Source organism: Serinus canaria, chromosome 23 (genome assembly GCF_022539315.1).
Source record: "Serinus canaria isolate serCan28SL12 chromosome 23, serCan2020, whole genome shotgun sequence".
Lineage (NCBI taxonomy): Eukaryota > Metazoa > Chordata > Aves > Passeriformes > Fringillidae > Serinus > Serinus canaria.
This window is the reverse complement of record NC_066336.1, coordinates 4,728,818-4,747,099: the sequence shown is the minus strand read 5'-3', so window position 1 is coordinate 4,747,099 and position 18,282 is coordinate 4,728,818. Positions and strand designations below refer to the sequence as shown.

Below are 18,282 nucleotides of genomic sequence, written 5' to 3'. Positions count from 1 at the left end.
ATAGGATTAACAGTAATAATATATAATGGTATACTGTAATATATTCTAATAGTTTAATTAACAGTGGCACCAATTAAAAGATTTCAGTTCTCCTCAAAATAAATATTCCTCATGAATCACAGCTTTCAGTGATGCTGCATCTTCTAACTTTGATTATCCAGGGATATTTTTCACCAAGGAAAACTCAAAAGCCTGCACTAGAACAACTTAAGGAACTGTTCAAAGCCTAAAATTAATTAGGAATGAGATTACAATGGTCATGTGATCACAGCCAGCTTGGATTTGGCTTTTCTTCATTTGTGTCACCATTCCTGTCCTCAGCTTTCCCAAGGAGCCAACCAGGAGAGCTGAATCACCCAGGGCTGGAGCTCCACCTTCGTGTTCCAATCTCTGAGGACAAATCCAGGGAGTGCCAGGGGATCTCCTCCTTTTCCAAAACGAGCAGGAAATCACAGTGTCCTGTCCTAAACTCCGAGTCCAGGGAGGAATCTTCCTCTGGCAGCAAGGTCTGATAAAAGCAGAGATTTGGTGGAACCCCAACTCCCAATCCAGCAGGACAATTAAAGCCTCGTTAAGTTCTTATCTTACCCAGTTCCAGGAACACCAAATGTCCCACATCTGCCTACAGCTCAGGGCTGGACCCAAACAATCCTCCCCAAATCATTCCTGACTTCTCTGACACCCTCTGACCCCTGCTCCCCTCCTCCTTCCCCCACAAAGAATCCTGCTCACCCAGGGTGGAGATAACCACCCTCATCCCCTCTGAGCTCTTCAGTCTCACATCTTTCATGGGAAAGAAAAAAGGAAGAATTGTCTACTTGCAGCGAGATTTTTTTTGGTCAAATGTTCAATATAATTTAAAATTTTCTGGAAAGGATATTTGGGATGTTATGCTCCCCACGTGCATCTCCTCCTAGCTGGGATCAGTGTCTGCTTCCCAGCAAGAAAAATGAGAAGTTTTAAAAGTTGAATTAACATCAAACTACAAAGACTGTTAAAAAAAGCAAGCCAATGTTGATAAAATAAAATATTTTTTAAAAATCTCACTTGGCTGGAATTTAAATGAACAGAATCCTTTTAGTCCTTTCCTTCCAAAAACCTGATTTTTCTTGCAAACTAGCTGTCCCCCAAAATTGATATGTTGATTTTTAAACCAAATTAATGAAATGGAAATATTAATGATTTTAATGCCAGAAATTGAAACGTGAGCCTCAATCTAGACACTCTCAGGTTTACTCAGTCAACATTTGAAGGGTAAAAAAAAAAAAATCAAAGCAACCCTCTCAGAGAGTTTTATTTTCTAGACAATCAAAAAACTCCAGAATGCTCCAAGATCCACAAATATAGTTCAGTCACTTCCACAAATAAGGGTCAGTTTATAAGAATTTGTCATCGTTACTGGACTAAAGGACTTCAGTTATGAAACTCTTACAAAACATCAGGAAATTCAACGACCACATCTGGGAGATTTACAAGGGCTTTGCACCAAGAGGTTAAATGCACCACAAACACCAGTGCAGCATGTATTCCTTCAGTGAAATACAGTGCATTTCTGTGCAAAAATACATGAAAATGTGGATTCCTAAACAAAGTCAAGTACAACCAGCTAAGTTTTAAGATCTGTCATCTTCACGGCCTTTAAAAACCTTTGAGAAAGAGATTCTGTTAGAAATAGCTCCCCTAAAAACATGAGTTTTGATTCTTCATCAAGCACCACAGGAAGGTTTTTGGGTTTTTTTTTTTAACCAACATCATTTTCTCAAAGCTTGTAGAGGCTGGATCTACAAATGGAAGATTTCAGGAAAAAACATCCAGAAAAATGCAGTGAAAAGCACAAGCAATTTACATGAACACCCTTTATCACAAGCATGTGGATAAATCAACTCCATCCTCTTCTACATCCAAAGGCTGAAAAGACTCCACGGAAAAACAAAACAAAGCAGCACAAAAATGACAAATTGAAGAGGAACCACCGAGTTTGGTGGAAGTTTCCCTGTGGAAAAGCCTCCCCCCGCCCGCCCCGGCCCCCGACAGCTCCATTCTCTAGGCACAAACACACAAGGACAACCTCTAAGACCAAAGACAGAAGGAAAAGGTCTCTGCAGCCATTCCTGCAGCTTCCAAAAATTTTCCCCTGCTCCAAGTGGCTCCACAGGCTCAGTCAGCAGAGTTCAGCCACACCAGGAACTTCCCAGCCTTGTGGAGCACGAGCCAGAAGCAGCTCAGCTGCTACTCCAGGTCCAGTGGCTTCTACCAATATTTACAATGAGGTGGAATCTTCATGACCAGAGCTGGTCACTAAATATTCATTGGATCCCTATTTACATTCCTGCCCCACTTCTATCAGCCAGTCTCCCCAAAAAAAAAAAAAAATCAGATTTATCCCTGGCTCTCAAGGCAGAAGGTCCCTCCTTGATCACCTTTGTCACCCTGTGGGTTTGGGTGGACTCACCAAAAATCCAGCAGTCCAAAGGACAAGCCCTGGCAGGCTGGAAGGTGCTTTTCCAAACATTCCAGCCAGATTTACAAACCCCACATTTTGCTCAGGTTTTCATGAGCAGCCAGGAGCCCAAACCACAGCAGGATTTTCAGAGGAGCTCCACTCCAGAAGTGGCACCTCCACGAGCTGTCCCTTCCATGTCCCTTCACTCAGATTGACCAAACCAGGGGCTCCAGAGCAGGGAAGTCTGTAAAGGTCTTGTCCTGTGCTCCAGCTCCAACAAACTCCAATTTCCAGCTGACCTGGAACAGGGATGACAGAAACTCACCCAAATTAAGGGACAGAAAACAAACCCAGCACATTACGTGGGGACACTCATCAACAGCTTGGACCAGAGCACTCCAGAAGTCTCTTCACCTTCTGCTCTTTGCAGCAGCCACCAGTAAAGTGAATTCTTTAAAAAGAACTTTATTTCTTCTTTCCTCATCCTGCCTGGCATGGCAATGAACCCTTGGCTGCACTTGTGAGAGCAGGATCACCTCTCACAAACAAATCTGACCTGACAGTGGGGCAGTTTCACTGCTGGATGAAGCAGAGGGAGAAGCTGAATTGTTCTTTTTCAAGGTGTACAAGAAAAGCACGAGGTATGCAGAACAAACCCTGGTTCAGTCAGAAGGCTCTTGGGTTTTTTAGGTTTTCCAAGTGGAAAATCTTTACATCAAAACCCTCAGGAAACAGCACCAAGTGGGAGGAACTGCTCACTCTTTGTCAGCCAAATCTGTCTAAAAAAAAAAATTCTGCTCCAGCCAAAAAGACTCTTCAAATTTGCCTTTTTGTGAAACACTTGGGAACAGCAGAGTGGAGAAGCATTAACAGTCTTATTTCACAGTATAGTTCAGTTTTGTCCCTTTGTCAGGGAACAGGAGGTCACCCCTAAGCAAACAGGCTCTCTGGTGGTGCTGGGTTTTCTTCTAAAGCTTCCCAGCCTGAGCTTTGATAGCTCTTCAAAACTTGCTGCTGGAAAGGTGACAGAATTTCACCTCCTTTGTGAAGCTTTAGCTGCCCCAGCAAAGAAACAGGAGGTCCACAGTGGAGGATTTTTAGGAAAATAAATATTGGATAAAATCACCAAACATAAATCATGAGAATTTAGAAAGAAATTACAGGAAAAGAGGAAGAAAAGGATTCCAAAAGGGCATCCAGAGCTGTTTTATAGCATGGTTCAGATATTTCACTGCTCCTCAGCTACACCAGGTGTGGGTCTGGTTATTCCATCTGCCACAGCCAGAATTCCCAAGGAACCTGCCTGACAGCTTTTAGCTCCTAGTGTAAAAAGTTGGAAAGAATTTGGGGTTTCTCTTGGTCCTGGCCACTCAAACACCATTATTTGTGCTTAATATTTAAGCCAAGACTACTGAATTCTGAGTGACATTAAAACTGAAGATCTACAGCCTGAACTCTCAGGAGAGGAAGATGCAGTAAAAATTCAGAAAGAAAAGCTTGATCTCTAAATTCCTGCAATTAATTATGTAAAATAGATTCTTCCTGTCTATCCTTTCAGCAGCAGCAGATTTTTGTGGGTTTTTTTTTTTTTTGTTTTGTTTTTTTTGGGTTTTTTTTTTTTTTTGTTATCCTGGTTTTTCTGCCCTGGTTTCAAATCCAGTCCCAGCAAACATTTATGGTTGATAATTTAGATAACACTGTCCTAAGACAGAAGGATCACAGGTTAGCTTGGAAAAGTCCCAAGGTAAGAGATGTAAACCACATTTTATGGCATCTTCAGAGAAAAAGGTGGTGTCCCTTTCAGATCAGGGATTAAGGACCATGACTCATTATTTGAAAAAACCTGTTCCCAAAACAACCCAGAGGTGTTCCACCTGCAAACCCAAAACCAGCAGGCAGAGAAACTGCTCAAGTCCAACATTTGCAAGGCCCAGACTGAAGATTCTTCACAGATTTCTGGTGCATGGCATTGAAAACTTTAGAAGTATCAAAAAATCCAGTTCTCCTCCCCATTTAATTAAAACCCAGAATAATAAAAACCAGCACAGTGTCACTGATGGAGCAAATGTGCAGTTTTCTGTCACAGACACTGCCAGGGAACCTCTCAGTGCTCCCTCTCTCCTCTCACTGCTACATCAAAGTCTCTCTGTCCGACAAACTCCGGTGGATTTCCTGCTTGTCATCGCCATCCTCCTCCTCAGCTGGGTCATTTTCCTCTCCAGACTCCACATAGATGGGCCAATCATTGTCAGCATCTCCTTTCTCCTGCCCTTCTGAGGCCGTTTCCACCAGGCTGAGGTTGATGGGCAGGGAGTCCTCGTGGGTGGTGGTGACACAGGTGCAGCTGTCACAGAGCCCGAAGCGCCGCAGCCCCTGGGACAGGCTGTTGGTGAAGGTCCTCCTGCAGCCCTTGCAGATGATGGGCTTGTTGGAGCGATGGACCTGCAGGGAAAGCAGCAAACTTTGGGGGAAAAGGCAATTTGATGCTTTGGAGGGATTGCCACAACAGGGAGTGGAGTCCCCACCGCGATTCTGCCTCAAAAAATTTGGGTTACCCAAGGGTAGGAATCATGGAATGGTTTGGGTTGGAAGGGACTCAGAGCTTGTCCAGACCATGGACACCTTCAACAATCCCAAGCCTGGGATTCTTCCAGGAATGAGGAATCCACACGTTCACCACCCTCACAGGGCAGAATTCCTTCCCAAAATCTCACCTAACAGCCTGGGAGAAGACTCAAATCCTTATTGTCCAGTCCAGGAGAAATATCAAACACTTGTGAGAGCAGAATCATCTGTCACAAATCTGACACGGCAGTGGGACTGTGTCACTGCTGGATGGAGCCTGTGCAGGCCTTGACCTGGTGAGCACTAATTAATCAGTGTACAGTGCTAATTAGATGTGTTTATATCAAGGTAAATAAGCTCTGCTTGCTGTGGTAGCTGAATAGGTTGTCAGTTCTCACTTCTACTAACAGCTAGAACATGAACACAGCTTTAATCTGTGACATCTAGAAGGATGTTTAGCAGAATTTGCATTTATCCTTTTAGGAGCAGTAAGACAATAATTCTTTTGAACATGTAAACTCACAGGAATGTTAGAATATCTACAATCCTCATCAATATGCATTTCACTAATGTGATGAAAAAGCACCCAAGAAAATGATTTTAAGCTAACTGCACGCCTCTGGCAGTTTATCAAGCACCCCAGTGCTGTGGTGATGCCTTGAGGAGCTGGAAGAGAGGCTGGATGGGGTTAAGTGGAATAAAGAGATTTATTGAAGTGCCTTCAAAGGCCACACCCTGGCAGTGCCTCAGCCACAGTCCTGGCTCTGCCTCGATGCTCCAGGATGGAAGCAAAAGAGAGCTTGGTCATGAGATCTCACATTTTAATCAGTTCTGCTCCATTTGCATATTGGAGTTAATTATCCAATTACAGCCCATGAAGTCCCATCCTTCTGCAGCCCACGCTGTTTGTGCTCTTGGGCTGAGATTTGGATCAGTTGTCCTTGGTCCCCAGCTGGAGGAGGAATTGTTTTGTCTCCTGCTCTGTGCAGAGAGCTCCCCATCTGTGGTATTCACCTGCCCTCTGAACAGAGAGAAGCTGAGAAAAGAAAGATCAAAGCAATTCTTCTCAAACCAACTCTTCTCTCTGTGTTTGTGCACACGTGCAATGCAATGGAGCATTATTCACCTGAAGGAATTTGGCAATTTGCATTCTGCTGAGGATTGTTTTGTTTCCTTGGCCAATCACTCATGGCTGTGTCCTGACTGTCACGAGTTTATCAGTAGTGAGTAGCAAATATGATATAGAATAGTATAGTATATAGTATAGTGTCAGTGTATATGTATATAGACTAGTATAGAAGAGTATATAGTGTAGTGTAGTATGGTATAGAATAGAATAGTATGGTATAGTATAAAATAGTATATAGTGTAGTATAGAATGAAATAGAATAGAATAGAATGGTATAGTATATAGTGTAGTGTAGTATAGTGTGCATGGTATAATATATAGTTGTAGTGTAGTATAGTATAGAATGGTATGGTATGGTTTATATATGTATTATGCATTGTTAGGTAGGTATGTATAGAATAGTATAGTAATAGTTATCGTAGTGTAGTATAGAATGGTATGGTATGATGTGTGTATGTAGTAGTGTGCTAGTGGTATGGTATGTATGTATATGGTGATGGTATGGTATGGTATGGTATGGTATGGTATGGTATGGTATGGTATGGTATAGAATAGAATGGTATGGTATAGAATAGAATGGTATGGTATAGAATAGTATATAGTATAGAATAGAATGGTATAGCCTATAGTGTAACATGGTATAGTATAGTATAGTACAGTATCTCTCTTTAACATAGCTGTAATGTCACATAATACAGTTTTAATAGGGCCAGTGTTCAGCATTCTGAAGCCTTGGAGTCAGATGCCAACCACTTCCCAGATTTGGGGTCACCTTGCCATTCCAACAACCATCCCCTACTCCGAACCCCAGACCCACCCACTGACGACCCAACAAGCCAAAGCCCGAGGCAGCAGCCTGAGCCTCTGGTGCCCTGTGGGCCTGGAGGGGCCGTGCAGGTGAGCTGGGCGTGGTGGGGCACTCACGCTGAGGGCGTGGCTGCGCAGGTGCTCCTGGCGGGTGAAGCGCTTGCCGCAGGTCTCGCAGGGGTACGGCCGCTCCCCGGTGTGCGAGCGGATGTGGCGCTTCAGGATCCCCTTCTGCTTGGCCGTGTAGGGGCAGAACGGGCACTTGTGCAGCTTGATGGGCACCACCAGCACGTCACCTTGGGGACAAGAACACACAGGGCGTGAGCTCGGGCACCTGCTGAGCTGCGGCTCGGGCTCCTGGCTGCCAATCCCAGGTGGGAGCTGCGTTTGCATCTCCCCGTGCTCTGCTCACCTGGGGTTCCTCGGCTGCGCCCTTGCAGGATTCATGCAGCTGCAGTGCCCTGGAAAATCAGCCTGTCTGGTGTTCAAGACAGCAAAACATTCATTTTATTTTAGGAAGCTTTTTAGTTAAGGACCAAAAATCTGCTTCTAGTCAAGTGGGGTCTCTGCTCCATCTCAGCCACTTCCTTTTTTTTAAATTATTAAACCATTAGCATCAGAAACTAAAACCTTAAACACAAACTGCAGGCAGAAATAGCACATTTTGGCAAAACCTTAAACACAAATTGCAGGTAGAAACAGCACATTTTAGCCATGTTCATATTTAGGTATGAAAATATGATTCTGTTTCTACTCCCTTCCTGTTGGGAACAACGAGGTGAAGGACTCCAATATATTCCTGACAATATTTTACTGTTCCAAAAACCAAACCACAAGTAATACACGATGTATAGAGTCAGGTGCAAGAACAGAATTAAATTTGAAGATCCCATTTTCCAGAAAGGTGGGCATTGCCAAGTTTTTCAGCACCTGCTTCCCTTCCAGCAGAAAGGTGGAGATGTGATGCCAAAGGATTAATTTTCCCTGTTCCAGGCCCTGATTCAGGTGTGTCAAGCAGGTGAGGCTGCAGAGCACCCTTTGTATTAAGGTTGATCCAACCCACTATCAAAAAAGGTGTGTCTGGTATTAATGATGTGAGTGAGAGTCCTGGAGCTTCCCAAGGGATTGCAAATCCCTGCTGGGCATTTAGAGCTTCATTTAAACCCAGTTCTTAGTCCTGCCTTGCTTCCAGGGCTCTGCAGGTGCCAGTTCTCCCTCCAGTCTCCTCTGACTGGAACAGAGGTGGAAACTTGAAAAAAAAGTGATATTTATCTCATCTCTTAACCTGAGTGCACCATTCTTTTATCAGGAGTTTGTGTTTCTCATTCCTGGTGCCTTGTGAGGAAGCTGAGGCAGCAGCACCACTGAAAGCTGAGAAACTCCCACTCTCCTCCCTGCCACCAAGTCCTGGTTTAGCACAGAAACAGAAGGAATGGAAGGTTTGGTTTCTTTTCCCTTACTCCTACTCAAACCCCATCTCTCTCCAACATTTCTGTCAGGACTCCTGATGTTCCCTATCAAACTCTGGAAGCATTTCCCTTTTAATGACTCATGAACAGCCTGGAGATGTTGAGAGAGGAAAAAGAGGAGTGAAATTTGTGTGTTGGATGTTCTTGCCTTGGCACACATCAAAAAGCAGCAGTGTGAGTGGTGACAGCCCTGCCCTGAGAGTAAACCTGCAGTTGTGATTTTATCAGTGCCCTGCTTGAGAGGATTTGTCACTTTTATTGGCTTTAAAGCCACACAGGCAGCTTGAGCTGGAGATGACAGGAAAATAAATTTGCTGGCTACAGTCAGTGCCAGCCCTGTGGCATTTGTCACATCCTCAGCACCTGTGGCACTCACTGTCTGTCAGGGCCACCTCCTGTCCTCACAAGGCTGTTTGGACCAGGCACTTATGAAAAACCAGATAAAATGCCCAAATCTTTATTGTCCACATCAGGACAAATGCACGTGGGCATGATTTTCTTCTTCTCCAGGTGCCTGAGAGCGCTGCCAGGAAATATTCCTGAGGTATTCCAGTGGTGCTGGGCTCGGGGCAGCTGGGAAGTGAAAAAAGCCTCATTTTTCTGCCATACCACAGAGCTGAAAGCTTTCAGTGCTCCTAAAGGACTTGCAGGAATCCCTCAGTGTTGGATAAAACTGATTCCTGCCCTCTGAAGTTGCAAACAGAGCAGCAGGAGCTGGGATGGGATGAGCTCCTGCTGCTGCACCAGGTCCTGCAGCAGATCCCTCCTGTGGCAGCTCATCTCCTGTTGGATTGCTCTATGACCATCAGAGGGAAAAATCCTCTTTAAAAGCATCAATGAGATCCCAGTGAGTTTGTTTATGAAAGAAGAATCACCCCAAGTGGAGTCTGGGGGTGATTTGGGAGCTGTCAGCAATACTCACCTGCCACGGGCTGCACCAAACAAACAAGTCCAGCTGCTTTCAAAGTGCACAACAAGAGTTTATTTCACCGTGCCAGAAATTCAGCAAAATATTCTCGAACAAGAATAACAACAGGAGCCTAACAAAGCTGCTCCCTCGTGCCCTGCACCCCCGAGTCCTCTCACCTGTGTCCTCACCATACCAGTCGCTGTGAATGTCCACCATGGAGCTCACGGCCACTCCAGCCTCCTCAGCCCTACCCTCAAATCCCCGGACCAAGTGATGCATCACATCCTCCTTCCTCGGGGCCGAGCTGTTGCGCAGCAGAGCCTCCAGGAACTGCTTCATGTGCAAATTATTGCAGGCCAGCTCCAGGGGCTGCCCCTCTTCCATGGGCTCCAGCGCCGCCGCGGGCGCGGGGAACGGCGCCTCCGCCTCGTCGGGGTCGAACTCCACCTTGGGTTCCACCCTCCTGCAGCCATCGCCGCCCAGAGCGTCCCCGGCCACCAGCTCCAGAGGGTGGCAGCTGCCACAGTCCCCGCAGGGAGGGTCCCGCCGGCATTCCAGAACCTTCTCCTGCAGGGAGGAGGCGGGGGCAGCGGAGCCCTTGGAGCCCGCCGAGGGGCCCTCCCTGGCCGAGCTGCCGCTGTCGGCCTGGTAGAACACCACGGCCTCCCTCTCCATCTTCCTGCAGATGTCCAGCGAGGACCTGATGTAGCTCTTGCAGAAGTTGACCACGTCGGTCATCTGCAGGTAGCTGGCGGCGGACATCACCTCGATGACGTTGTCCCCACACAGGTCCAGCTTCCCCGAGTAGAGGAAATCCAGGATGACGGAGAAAGCCTCGGAGGTGACGATGTCGAGCGAGGCCGTGCTGTGGCGCCCGCTGTCCTGGATGTAGTGGATGAGCAGCGCTCGGAAGTAGCCGCTGTTGGCGAACAGGATGTTCTTGTGCGCTTTGAAGATCCTGCCCTCCACGATGATGCTGCAGTCGCAGAAGAAATCCCGCTTGCGCTGCTCGTTCAGCTCCCCCAGCAGCTTGGTGTAGTAGGACTGCACCTCCATGGCTGTGCGGGACAGAGCGAGCGTCAGCACCGGGACACCGGGACACCGGGGACACCGGCACTGCCACCCCCTACCAGCGCTGCGGGGACACCGGGACAGGCGGAGACACCGCCAAGGATTGTCCTGGCCGGTCCCTGGTGTCCGTCCCGCCCGGCACTGAGGGTTCCACACCCCTCCAAGGAGCGTCCCGCCCGGTACCGGGGGTTCCACAGCCCTTCCCGCCCGGTACCAGGAGTCCCGCATCCCACCAAGGTGCCGGTACCAGCATCCCCTAGAACGCCACGGTACCGGGATAGCCCACCGCGCCATCACCATCCTGCTCGGTACCGCGATCCCTCCCTGCTCCAAGGACCGTCCCCCCCGGTACCGGGGGGTCCCGCACCCCGCCAAGGCCGTCCCGCCCGGTACCGGGGGTCCGTCCTGCCCGGTACCCACCGGATGTCCCGGAACACAAAGGACCGTGCTTCCCAGTACCGGCATCCCTTAGAGCGCCAAGTGCCACCCTGCCCGGTCCCGGGATCCCCCGCCGCGCCAAGGACCGACCTCCCGGTGGCGGGATGGCGGACGCCAAGGACCGTCCCGCCCGGTACCGGGAGCCCTCCCTGCTGTCCGCACCGCCCTGTCCGGTACCGGAGTGCCCCGGAACGCGACCCCGCCAGCCCCGGGGAGCGCTCGGTGCCCACCGCTCACCTCCGCCCGGCCCCGCTCCCGGTCCCGCCCGGCCGCCGTACCCGGGCCGCGCGCCCCGGGGCGGGACAGGAAGTGACGTCAGAGGGGCACGGCTCCGGGGCGGGGCCCGCGGGGTGAGGGGTCGGTAAATATTGGTGACGTCACACCGCCAAGATGGCGGAGGGGTGAGCGGGGCACGGCCGGGGGGCGGCGGGACCGGGAGGGGACGGGGACAGGACAGGGACCCCGTGGGCGAGAGGGGACCGGGCAGCGGGGCCGGGCCGGGCTGGGCCGGGACCGGGGACCGGGACCGGGGTCTGGGGGGTGGGAGCTGGGACCGGGATCTGGGGATGGAATCGGGGGTTGGAATCGAGGGTTGGAACTTGGGGTCTGGATCTGGCGTTGGGGTCTGGGTCTGGGGATAGAATCTGGGGTTGGGGTCTGAATTTGGATTTGGAGTCGGGATCTGAGGTTGGGATCAGGGTCTGGGGTTGGAATCTGGGGTTGGAGTCTGGATCTGGGGTTGGAGTCGGGATCTGGGGTTGGAGTCGGGATCTGGGTTTGGAGTCGGGATCTGGGCTCTGAGATCTATGTATATAGGGTCGGAACCAGGGGCCTGGGAACATAATATAGGATCTGGATCTGGGGTTGGGGTTTGGTATGAGGGTCTGGGAGCTCGGTCCGGGACTGGTTTGGGTTCGGGCTCTGTGTGTGTGGCCGTGCGCTGACGCCGTGCCTGTCCCGCGCAGGGAGGATGGCGGCTGGTGGCGGAGCTGGCTCCAGCAGAGCTACCAGGCCGTCAAGGAGAAGGTGGGAACCGGTGGGAACTGCCGGGAGCCGCCGGGAGCGGGAGGGCGGGGCTGCGGGCCGGCCCCGGGAGCTCCTCCGCAGCCTGGGAGGGTCTCCCCAAAGCGGGATTGGGATGGGTTTGCTGGGAATCTTCTGGCCGAGCGAGCGCTGGGTCATGCTGGGCTCTGTGGTGTGGAGATCACCCCCTGAGCAGGGGGGTTGTGCTTCCAGCATGGCTTTGTGGTGTGTAACTTCCTGCTGTGACGGCACTGCTGGTGTTAATTATACACAAAACTTAAACCCAGGCTTCTCCCAGCCGGTGTTTTTTGCTGGTCTTGGCTTCAGAACCTCCTGGAATGTGTTTTGGGCAGAGCAGATGCTGTTGTTGTTCAGGTTATTCTGGTCTTAGGCAATTGCCCAGGTTGGGGTGAGGGCTCAGCTGGGCTAAACTCTCACACCTGAGTTTTTGTAACGTGCTGGGAGCAATCCCAGCTTTGCTGGGGAAGCAAAAGCCTGGAGAATCCATCTGCTGTCTCCTTGCAGTCCACAGAAGCTTTGGAGTTCATGAAGAGGGACCTGGCTGAGTTCACCCAGGTGGTGCAGCACGACACCGCCTGCACCATCGCCGCCACGGCCAGCGTGGTCAAGGACAAGCTGGCAGTGAGTAGGGGCTGGGAGAGCCTCAGCACCACCCAGTGCCACCCCTGCCATGGCACGGACACCTTCCACCATCCCAGGCTGCTCCAAGCCCTGTCCAACCCAGCCTGGGGTAATTCCAGGCATGGGACAGCCACAGCTTCTCTGGGAATTCCATCCCAGAGCCCTCACAGGGAAGGATTCCTTCCCAGTATCCCATCTGACCCCACCTTCCTTCAGCTTAAAGCCATTCTGCCTTGTCCTGTCACTCCCCTGTGGGGCACAGGGAGGTCCTTGTGGTTCCCTCTCCACCATGCTGAGCAGGGGGACACTGGCAGTGTCACTGTAGGGTGACACGGGCTCTCCACATGAGCTGTGAGCCTCAGCCCTGCACAGCTGCTTTGGGACAGCCCCAAACCTGGCTGTGCTTCTCCCACAAAGCCTCAGCTCAGTTCCCCCTGAGGCAGCTGCCTCCTACCTCACCCTTCCAGCCCAGCCCTTTCCTGAAGGGCCAGATCCTGCCCAGAGGTCCTGGGATGTTACTGACACTGTGCTGCCTTTTCCCTTGAAGAGGGCAGAAGGCTCAGGTGCCACTGAGAAGGTGAGGAAGGGCCTGTCTGACTTCCTGGGGGTCATCTCGGACACCTTTGCTCCCTCTCCGGACAAGACCATTGACTGTGACGTTATCACCCTGATGGCAACACCCTCAGGTACCACCGAGCCCTACGACAGTGCCAAGGTCAGTGTGGCACCCTGAGCCCTGTCCCCTGGCCCTGCTGCTGGCCCTCCCCTCACAGCTGTCCCCGTGTGTCTCCTCCAGGCTCGTCTCTACAGCCTCCAGTCCGACCCAGCCACCTACTGCAACGAGCCCGATGGTATGGGGGGGTCAGGGGGCTCCCCTGGGGGGTTTGGGGGCCAGCTGGAATTCCCTGAAGCCTTTGGCCAGCAGGGCTGGCTTGGCTGCTGAAGAGCAGATCTGGCTCTTACCTCAAGGACCACCTTAGGCTGAATTTACTAGCCTGGTTTAAATTAGTGCCACGTGGCCTTGAGCTGGCAGAGGAGCTCTGAGCCCTGTGTCTCCAGTGAAACCTCCCCAAACTCCAGGATTGTTATCCCTGTGCTTGTCCCAAACAGGCCCTGCTGAGCTGCTGGAGGCCTGGCTGGCTCAGTTCAGCCTGGAGGAGAAGAAAGGGGAGATTGCAGAGCTGCTGGCCACCAGCCCTTCCATCAGGGCACTCTACACCAAAATGGTGAGGCCCTGCCTGGGCAGCTCCTGACGTGGGGAACGCTGCAGGAAAGCCCTGAGCTGTTTGTGCCCTGCAGCTGGAATGGAAACTGTGGAAAAATGGTTGTAATAAAAGGGGAGCTTTGGGAGGAGAGAGGGACACAGCTCTCCCTCTGAGGGGCTCATCCCTCTCCCTGCTCCTTTTCTCAGGTCCCTGTGGCTGTTTCCCACTTGGAGTTCTGGCAGCGCTACTTCTACAAACTGCACTGCCTGGAGCAGGTGGGTCAGGCTGGGGGGGGGGTCCTTGGGGGGCTTTTCCTGGGCAAACAGGGGTCTGGGCTGACCCTTGGAGTCAGTGAAGCTGAAATGCCTGGGGGAGGAAAGGAGCTGGGCATGTGAGCAGCTGCTGGTGTTGGATTCCTGCAGGATGAAGCCCGGAGGGAGGCTCTGAAGCAGCGAGCAGAGCAGAGCATGCACCAAGAGGAGCCAGGCTGGGAGGAGGATGAAGGTGGGACAGGGTTTGGGGCTTTCATGGGGTGGTGGCTCCTCCTCACTGCCACGAATCACAGTGGGCAGTGAAGGGGCAGCTCTGATCTGTGCCCTGTGACCAGTGGTGGGATCTGAGGGGATGCCTGGAGGTGTGTCAGGGTGGTTGAGGTTGGATCTCAGGAAATGTTCTCCCCCTTAGGGTGCTTGGCACTGCCCAGGCTCCCCAGGGAATGGGCACGGCCCCAAAGCTGGCACAGCTCCAGGACAAGGCTCTCAGGGATGCCCAGGGTGGGACTGTTGGGATGTTGTGCAGGACCAGGGGTTGGATCCCTGTGGGTCCCTCCCAGCTCAGGCCATTCTGTCATTCTGTGAAATCCAGCTCCCAGCCCAGCTGCTGCTGCCCTTGCTGAAACATCTCTCACTTCTCTTCTGCCTCCCTACAGAGGAGTTCTTGGGCATGTCCCCCCTGCCTTGTGCAAACATCACATTTCCAGGAGCAGCACAGAAAGAACCCACCTCAGAGGGAAACCCCCCTGCTGCTGCCAAGGTTCCCTCTGGGGAGAGCTGGGCTGTGCTGCCCCCAGAGCTGGTGCCAGTGGAGCAGAGCCCCTCGGAGAGCAGCGAGAGCGTGTCCCTTGTGACTCAGATTGCAAACCCTGCCCCTGTGCCTGCCACCCAGCTACAGACTGCAGCTCCAGCCGTGGACCTCTCCCAGAGGCTGGTGGAGGCCACCTTGGAAGAGCAGAGCTCCCTGCCAAAGCCCCCAGAAGCTGCTCAGCCTTCTGCACCTGCCCTGCACTCAGCAGCATCCTCGGAGCTGGCAGCTGGAGCAGAGCTCAGAGAGCTGCAGAGCAAAGGCCAGGGCAGGACAGAGACTCTGAGAGAGGAAGGGCCCACAGATCTGAGAGTCTTCGAGCTCAACTCGGACAGTGGCAAATCCACCCCCTCCAACAACGGCAAGAAAGGTTTGTGTGGGGCTGGGAGCCCCTGGGAGGGGCAGCTCCTGGGGAGGGCTCTGGGTTTATGGTGCTGAGGGAGAGGAAAGGGAAGGAAATCAAAGATCTGGCTGAGCAGAACAAGCCCTTGGTCCCTGGCTGCCAGGAAAGGCTGTGCTCCGTGGAGGGGATGTGGTGATTCCTTCCCTCTGGCTGTCATCCCTGCTGGGACAGTGACAGTCCCCATGTCTAAGTCCTTCCTGTCATTCCTTATCTCCTGCATTTTCTATGTGGCTGGAACCTGACACATCCCAGTTCTCCCAGGCCAGAGGAGAAAATCTTTCAGGATCCACCTCTCTCCCACTGGTTCTGCACCAGCCCTGGCTGTGAGGGGAGCAGGCTCAGCCCATCCCCTCCCTCTTGCTGGGAATGTGAAGGCTTTCCCTCCTCAGGGAGGCTGTGACAGCTCTGAGCCCTGGGAACTCCAGGGCTTTGGGGCCAGCTCTGGTGGCTCAGTGGGGACATTTGTGCTTCCAGGCTCCAGCACGGATATCAGCGAGGACTGGGAAAAGGACTTTGATCTGGACATGACAGAGGAGGAGGTGCAGCTGGCTCTGTCCAAGGTGGAAATGTCTGGGGAGGTGAGTCAGGAGAGGCAAAGCTGCCCCCCTAAAGCATCACCAGCCCCTCAGGGTGTGGTGTTTGTGAGGGTCCCCAGGATGAGGTGAGAGATGAGACTCCAAGGTCTCAGAAGGCTGATTTATTTATTATATTATATAAAGAATGCTTTACTAAAACTATACTTAAGAAAGAGAGAAATCAGAAACTTTAACAAGAATGAATAATAAAAACCTGTGACTGACTCAGAAAGTCTGACATAGCTGATGGTGATTGGTCATTAATTAAAAACAATTCCCATGGAACCAATCAAACATTCCCCTGTTGGTAAACAGTGTCCAAGCCACATCCCAAAGCAGCAATCAGATCATTATTGTTCTCATTCCTCTCTGAGGCTTCTCAGCTTCCCAGGAGAAAGTCCTGGGCAGAGAGGATTTTTCAGAGAATACCATGGTGACACTTGGGGTGGTGCTGCATGAGCAGGGGGGGCTGCTGGGGTGAGTGTGCAGCTTTCCCAAGGGGAACAGAGCAGGCAAATCCCTCTGGGGAAGGTGTGGGAGAGTGAGGATACCTCAGGTGCCCTGGGCAGGAGGAGCTGTTGAGTTACAGAAACCAACAGTTGAAACCTGCTCAGAAACAGCTCAGCAAAGGATTTCCTCTTGTTTGCAGCTGGAAGATGAAGAGTGGGAAGACTGGGAATAAAGCAGCTGCTTGCAGTGTGTGTCACAGGCTCATTTCCACCATCCAGTGTGAATTCAAGCTCGGACCGGCTGTTCCTTTGTGTGTGACTGTGCTGGGGGTTGCCCCTCCAGCCTGGAGGAGTTCCCATTCCTGCAAAAACCTGGGGGCAACTCAAGTGACCCCTTCAGATCCAGGAGGAGGAAGCAGGAGGTCCCTGGCACACAGGAGCCCGACTTCTCCACAGGTCCTAGAGACTGGCCAAGCCAAAACTGACCCTGCTGTGTTGGGAGGAGGCAGAGTGAGGGTCCCTGGGGCCAGCTGGGCACTCAGAGCCCTGCCAGGTGTGCTGGCTCCTTCCCTGCTTGTGTGTGCACGTGTAACCCTCAGCTGAGAGGCTCCTGGACGTGGCTGTGCCTGCTCTGCTCACTGCTCTGCAATTCCCACCCAGGGGGGGGCCTGAGGGCTGGAGGTGCTGCACAAAAAGGCACTTGGCTCGTGGCTTTGACCCTGGAAGGAGCCAAACCTCCTGCCAAACCCTGAGCTTCTGCCTGGCTTTTTGTCTTGGAAGCTTTTTCTCATGGAAACTCCTGTTTCCAGCAGTTCCTAGAAGAGCCCAGGCCTGCTGCTCCCCCTCTTTGCAGCTCCCCCACCTTCCTGCTCTGGGTTTTTTGTCTTTCTAGTTAAATTCTCCAAGCAAAATCCTCGTGGCTTGCTCTTACTCTGAGCCCTGCTGGGCTGGCAGTGGTTTGGGTCAGCTGGGAGCAGAACCCCTGTGTTGGTGGCCACTTCAGCCCTTGCAAAGGTCCAACCTGGCCCAAAGACCACTTCAACCTCAGCTTGGCCAGCCTGGGGAGAGAGAGGCTCCCAAATTGGGGGGTCCCTGCTGGCTGAGGCTGTGTGTCCCCATCTGAGCCCTGTCCCACCTGTGCCAGGCCCTGCAGCCACCCTGAGCTTTGCTGTGCTCACTTGGGTTCCTTCACTTCAGCCCCTGTCACTGCTTGCTTCCCTTCTTCCAGCCCCCCCAGCCCCTTTTTGGGGCAGTTTCCCTGTCACAACACGAGATGTTGCTCATGCACAGTTATCCCAAGGGGACAGTGCTCTCCCTGGCCTTTGGGTGACACTTTCTGCTTTGTCCTGCCCCTTCCAGGGCTGGGGGTTTCCTGCTGGGGTTGGACAGCACTAAATGAGGTGCACTTGGAAGAGTTGGGGTTTTGGGGTGGGGTTTTCCTTCTTGAGGGTGACTCCTGGTGGGAGCATCCCTGTCCTGCCAAAGCCCTGGGTCCAGCAGAGCCTCACCTTGTCCTGGCTCGGATTGTGGTGGGCAGGGGACACAGGGGACACCAGTGGGGACCTGGGGCTGGGGTGAGCCCCAGCTGGTCCCACAGCAGAGCTCGAGGGTGCAGCATCTGTGTCACTTTCTTTCCTTCTTTAGTGGAATTAACCCTTGGGTTGGTTGTGCAATATTCTCTGTTCTCGAACTATTCCGCATCTCCCTGAGCCTTTTCTAGCTGGGGTGACAAACCAGGAACAATTCTAACAGCTGGTAGTTTTGTAACAATGACTTTCTCCAAACCTTTTACAGACTTGCAGTTAACAGCAATTAAAGGAGTTCTCAGAGTCTCTGCCGTGTTCTCATTTCCTCTGGGGTGGGGATGACACAATTTTCCTTTCTTCTCATCTTCCTCAGGAGAGGAAAAGGAGCTCCCACTGCCCCAGGCTCCTCAAGCTCTGAGTGACCCCATAAAATCAACCAGTCCTCAAACTCTGTCCCCACTTTTAAGGGCTCTGAGTGACCCCATAAAACCACCCAGTGTGCCCCAGAACTTGTCTCTGCCTGGCACAGCACCCACGAGCCTGGGTG

The 18,282-nt window shown here is 52.0% G+C and overlaps 2 protein-coding genes across 2 annotated transcripts; one reads left to right on the top strand and one right to left on the bottom strand.

The window, feature by feature from the left end:
- Nucleotides 1-4,438: 4,438 nt before the first annotated feature.
- On the bottom strand, nucleotides 4,439-11,127 carry ZBTB8B (zinc finger and BTB domain containing 8B). Its single transcript, XM_030233050.2, has 4 exons — nucleotides 11,070-11,127; nucleotides 9,500-10,381; nucleotides 7,062-7,240; nucleotides 4,439-4,885 (listed from the first exon to the last, which is right to left on the bottom strand). The coding sequence occupies exons 2-4, from the start codon at nucleotides 10,377-10,379 to the stop codon at nucleotides 4,574-4,576; spliced, it is 1,371 nt and encodes a 456-aa protein (XP_030088910.2). The 5' UTR covers nucleotides 10,380-10,381; nucleotides 11,070-11,127; the 3' UTR covers nucleotides 4,439-4,573.
- An 18-nt stretch (nucleotides 11,128-11,145) lies between these two features.
- On the top strand, nucleotides 11,146-18,041 carry BSDC1 (BSD domain containing 1). Its single transcript, XM_030233205.2, has 11 exons — nucleotides 11,146-11,233; nucleotides 11,798-11,858; nucleotides 12,381-12,497; nucleotides 13,045-13,212; nucleotides 13,294-13,348; nucleotides 13,608-13,723; nucleotides 13,909-13,977; nucleotides 14,125-14,206; nucleotides 14,631-15,152; nucleotides 15,660-15,763; nucleotides 16,410-18,041. The coding sequence occupies exons 1-11, from the start codon at nucleotides 11,223-11,225 to the stop codon at nucleotides 16,440-16,442; spliced, it is 1,338 nt and encodes a 445-aa protein (XP_030089065.1). The 5' UTR covers nucleotides 11,146-11,222; the 3' UTR covers nucleotides 16,443-18,041.
- Nucleotides 18,042-18,282: the final 241 nt, after the last annotated feature.

Excerpts from the sequence above, each read along its gene's own strand:
- ZBTB8B (XM_030233050.2), bottom strand. The coding sequence starts at position 10,379 with ATGGAGGTGCAGTCCTACTACACCAAGCTGCTGGGGGAGCTGAACGAG. Across the intron at positions 7,241-9,499 it reads CTGGTATGGTGAGGACACAG|GTGACGTGCTGGTGGTGCCC; the intron begins GTGAGAGGACTC and ends CTTGTCCCCAAG. Across the intron at positions 4,886-7,061 it reads TGCGCAGCCACGCCCTCAGC|GTCCATCGCTCCAACAAGCC; the intron begins GTGAGTGCCCCA and ends CTTTCCCTGCAG.
- BSDC1 (XM_030233205.2), top strand. Across the intron at positions 12,498-13,044 it reads TGGTCAAGGACAAGCTGGCA|AGGGCAGAAGGCTCAGGTGC; the intron begins GTGAGTAGGGGC and ends TTTCCCTTGAAG. Across the intron at positions 15,153-15,659 it reads CTCCAACAACGGCAAGAAAG|GCTCCAGCACGGATATCAGC; the intron begins GTTTGTGTGGGG and ends TTGTGCTTCCAG.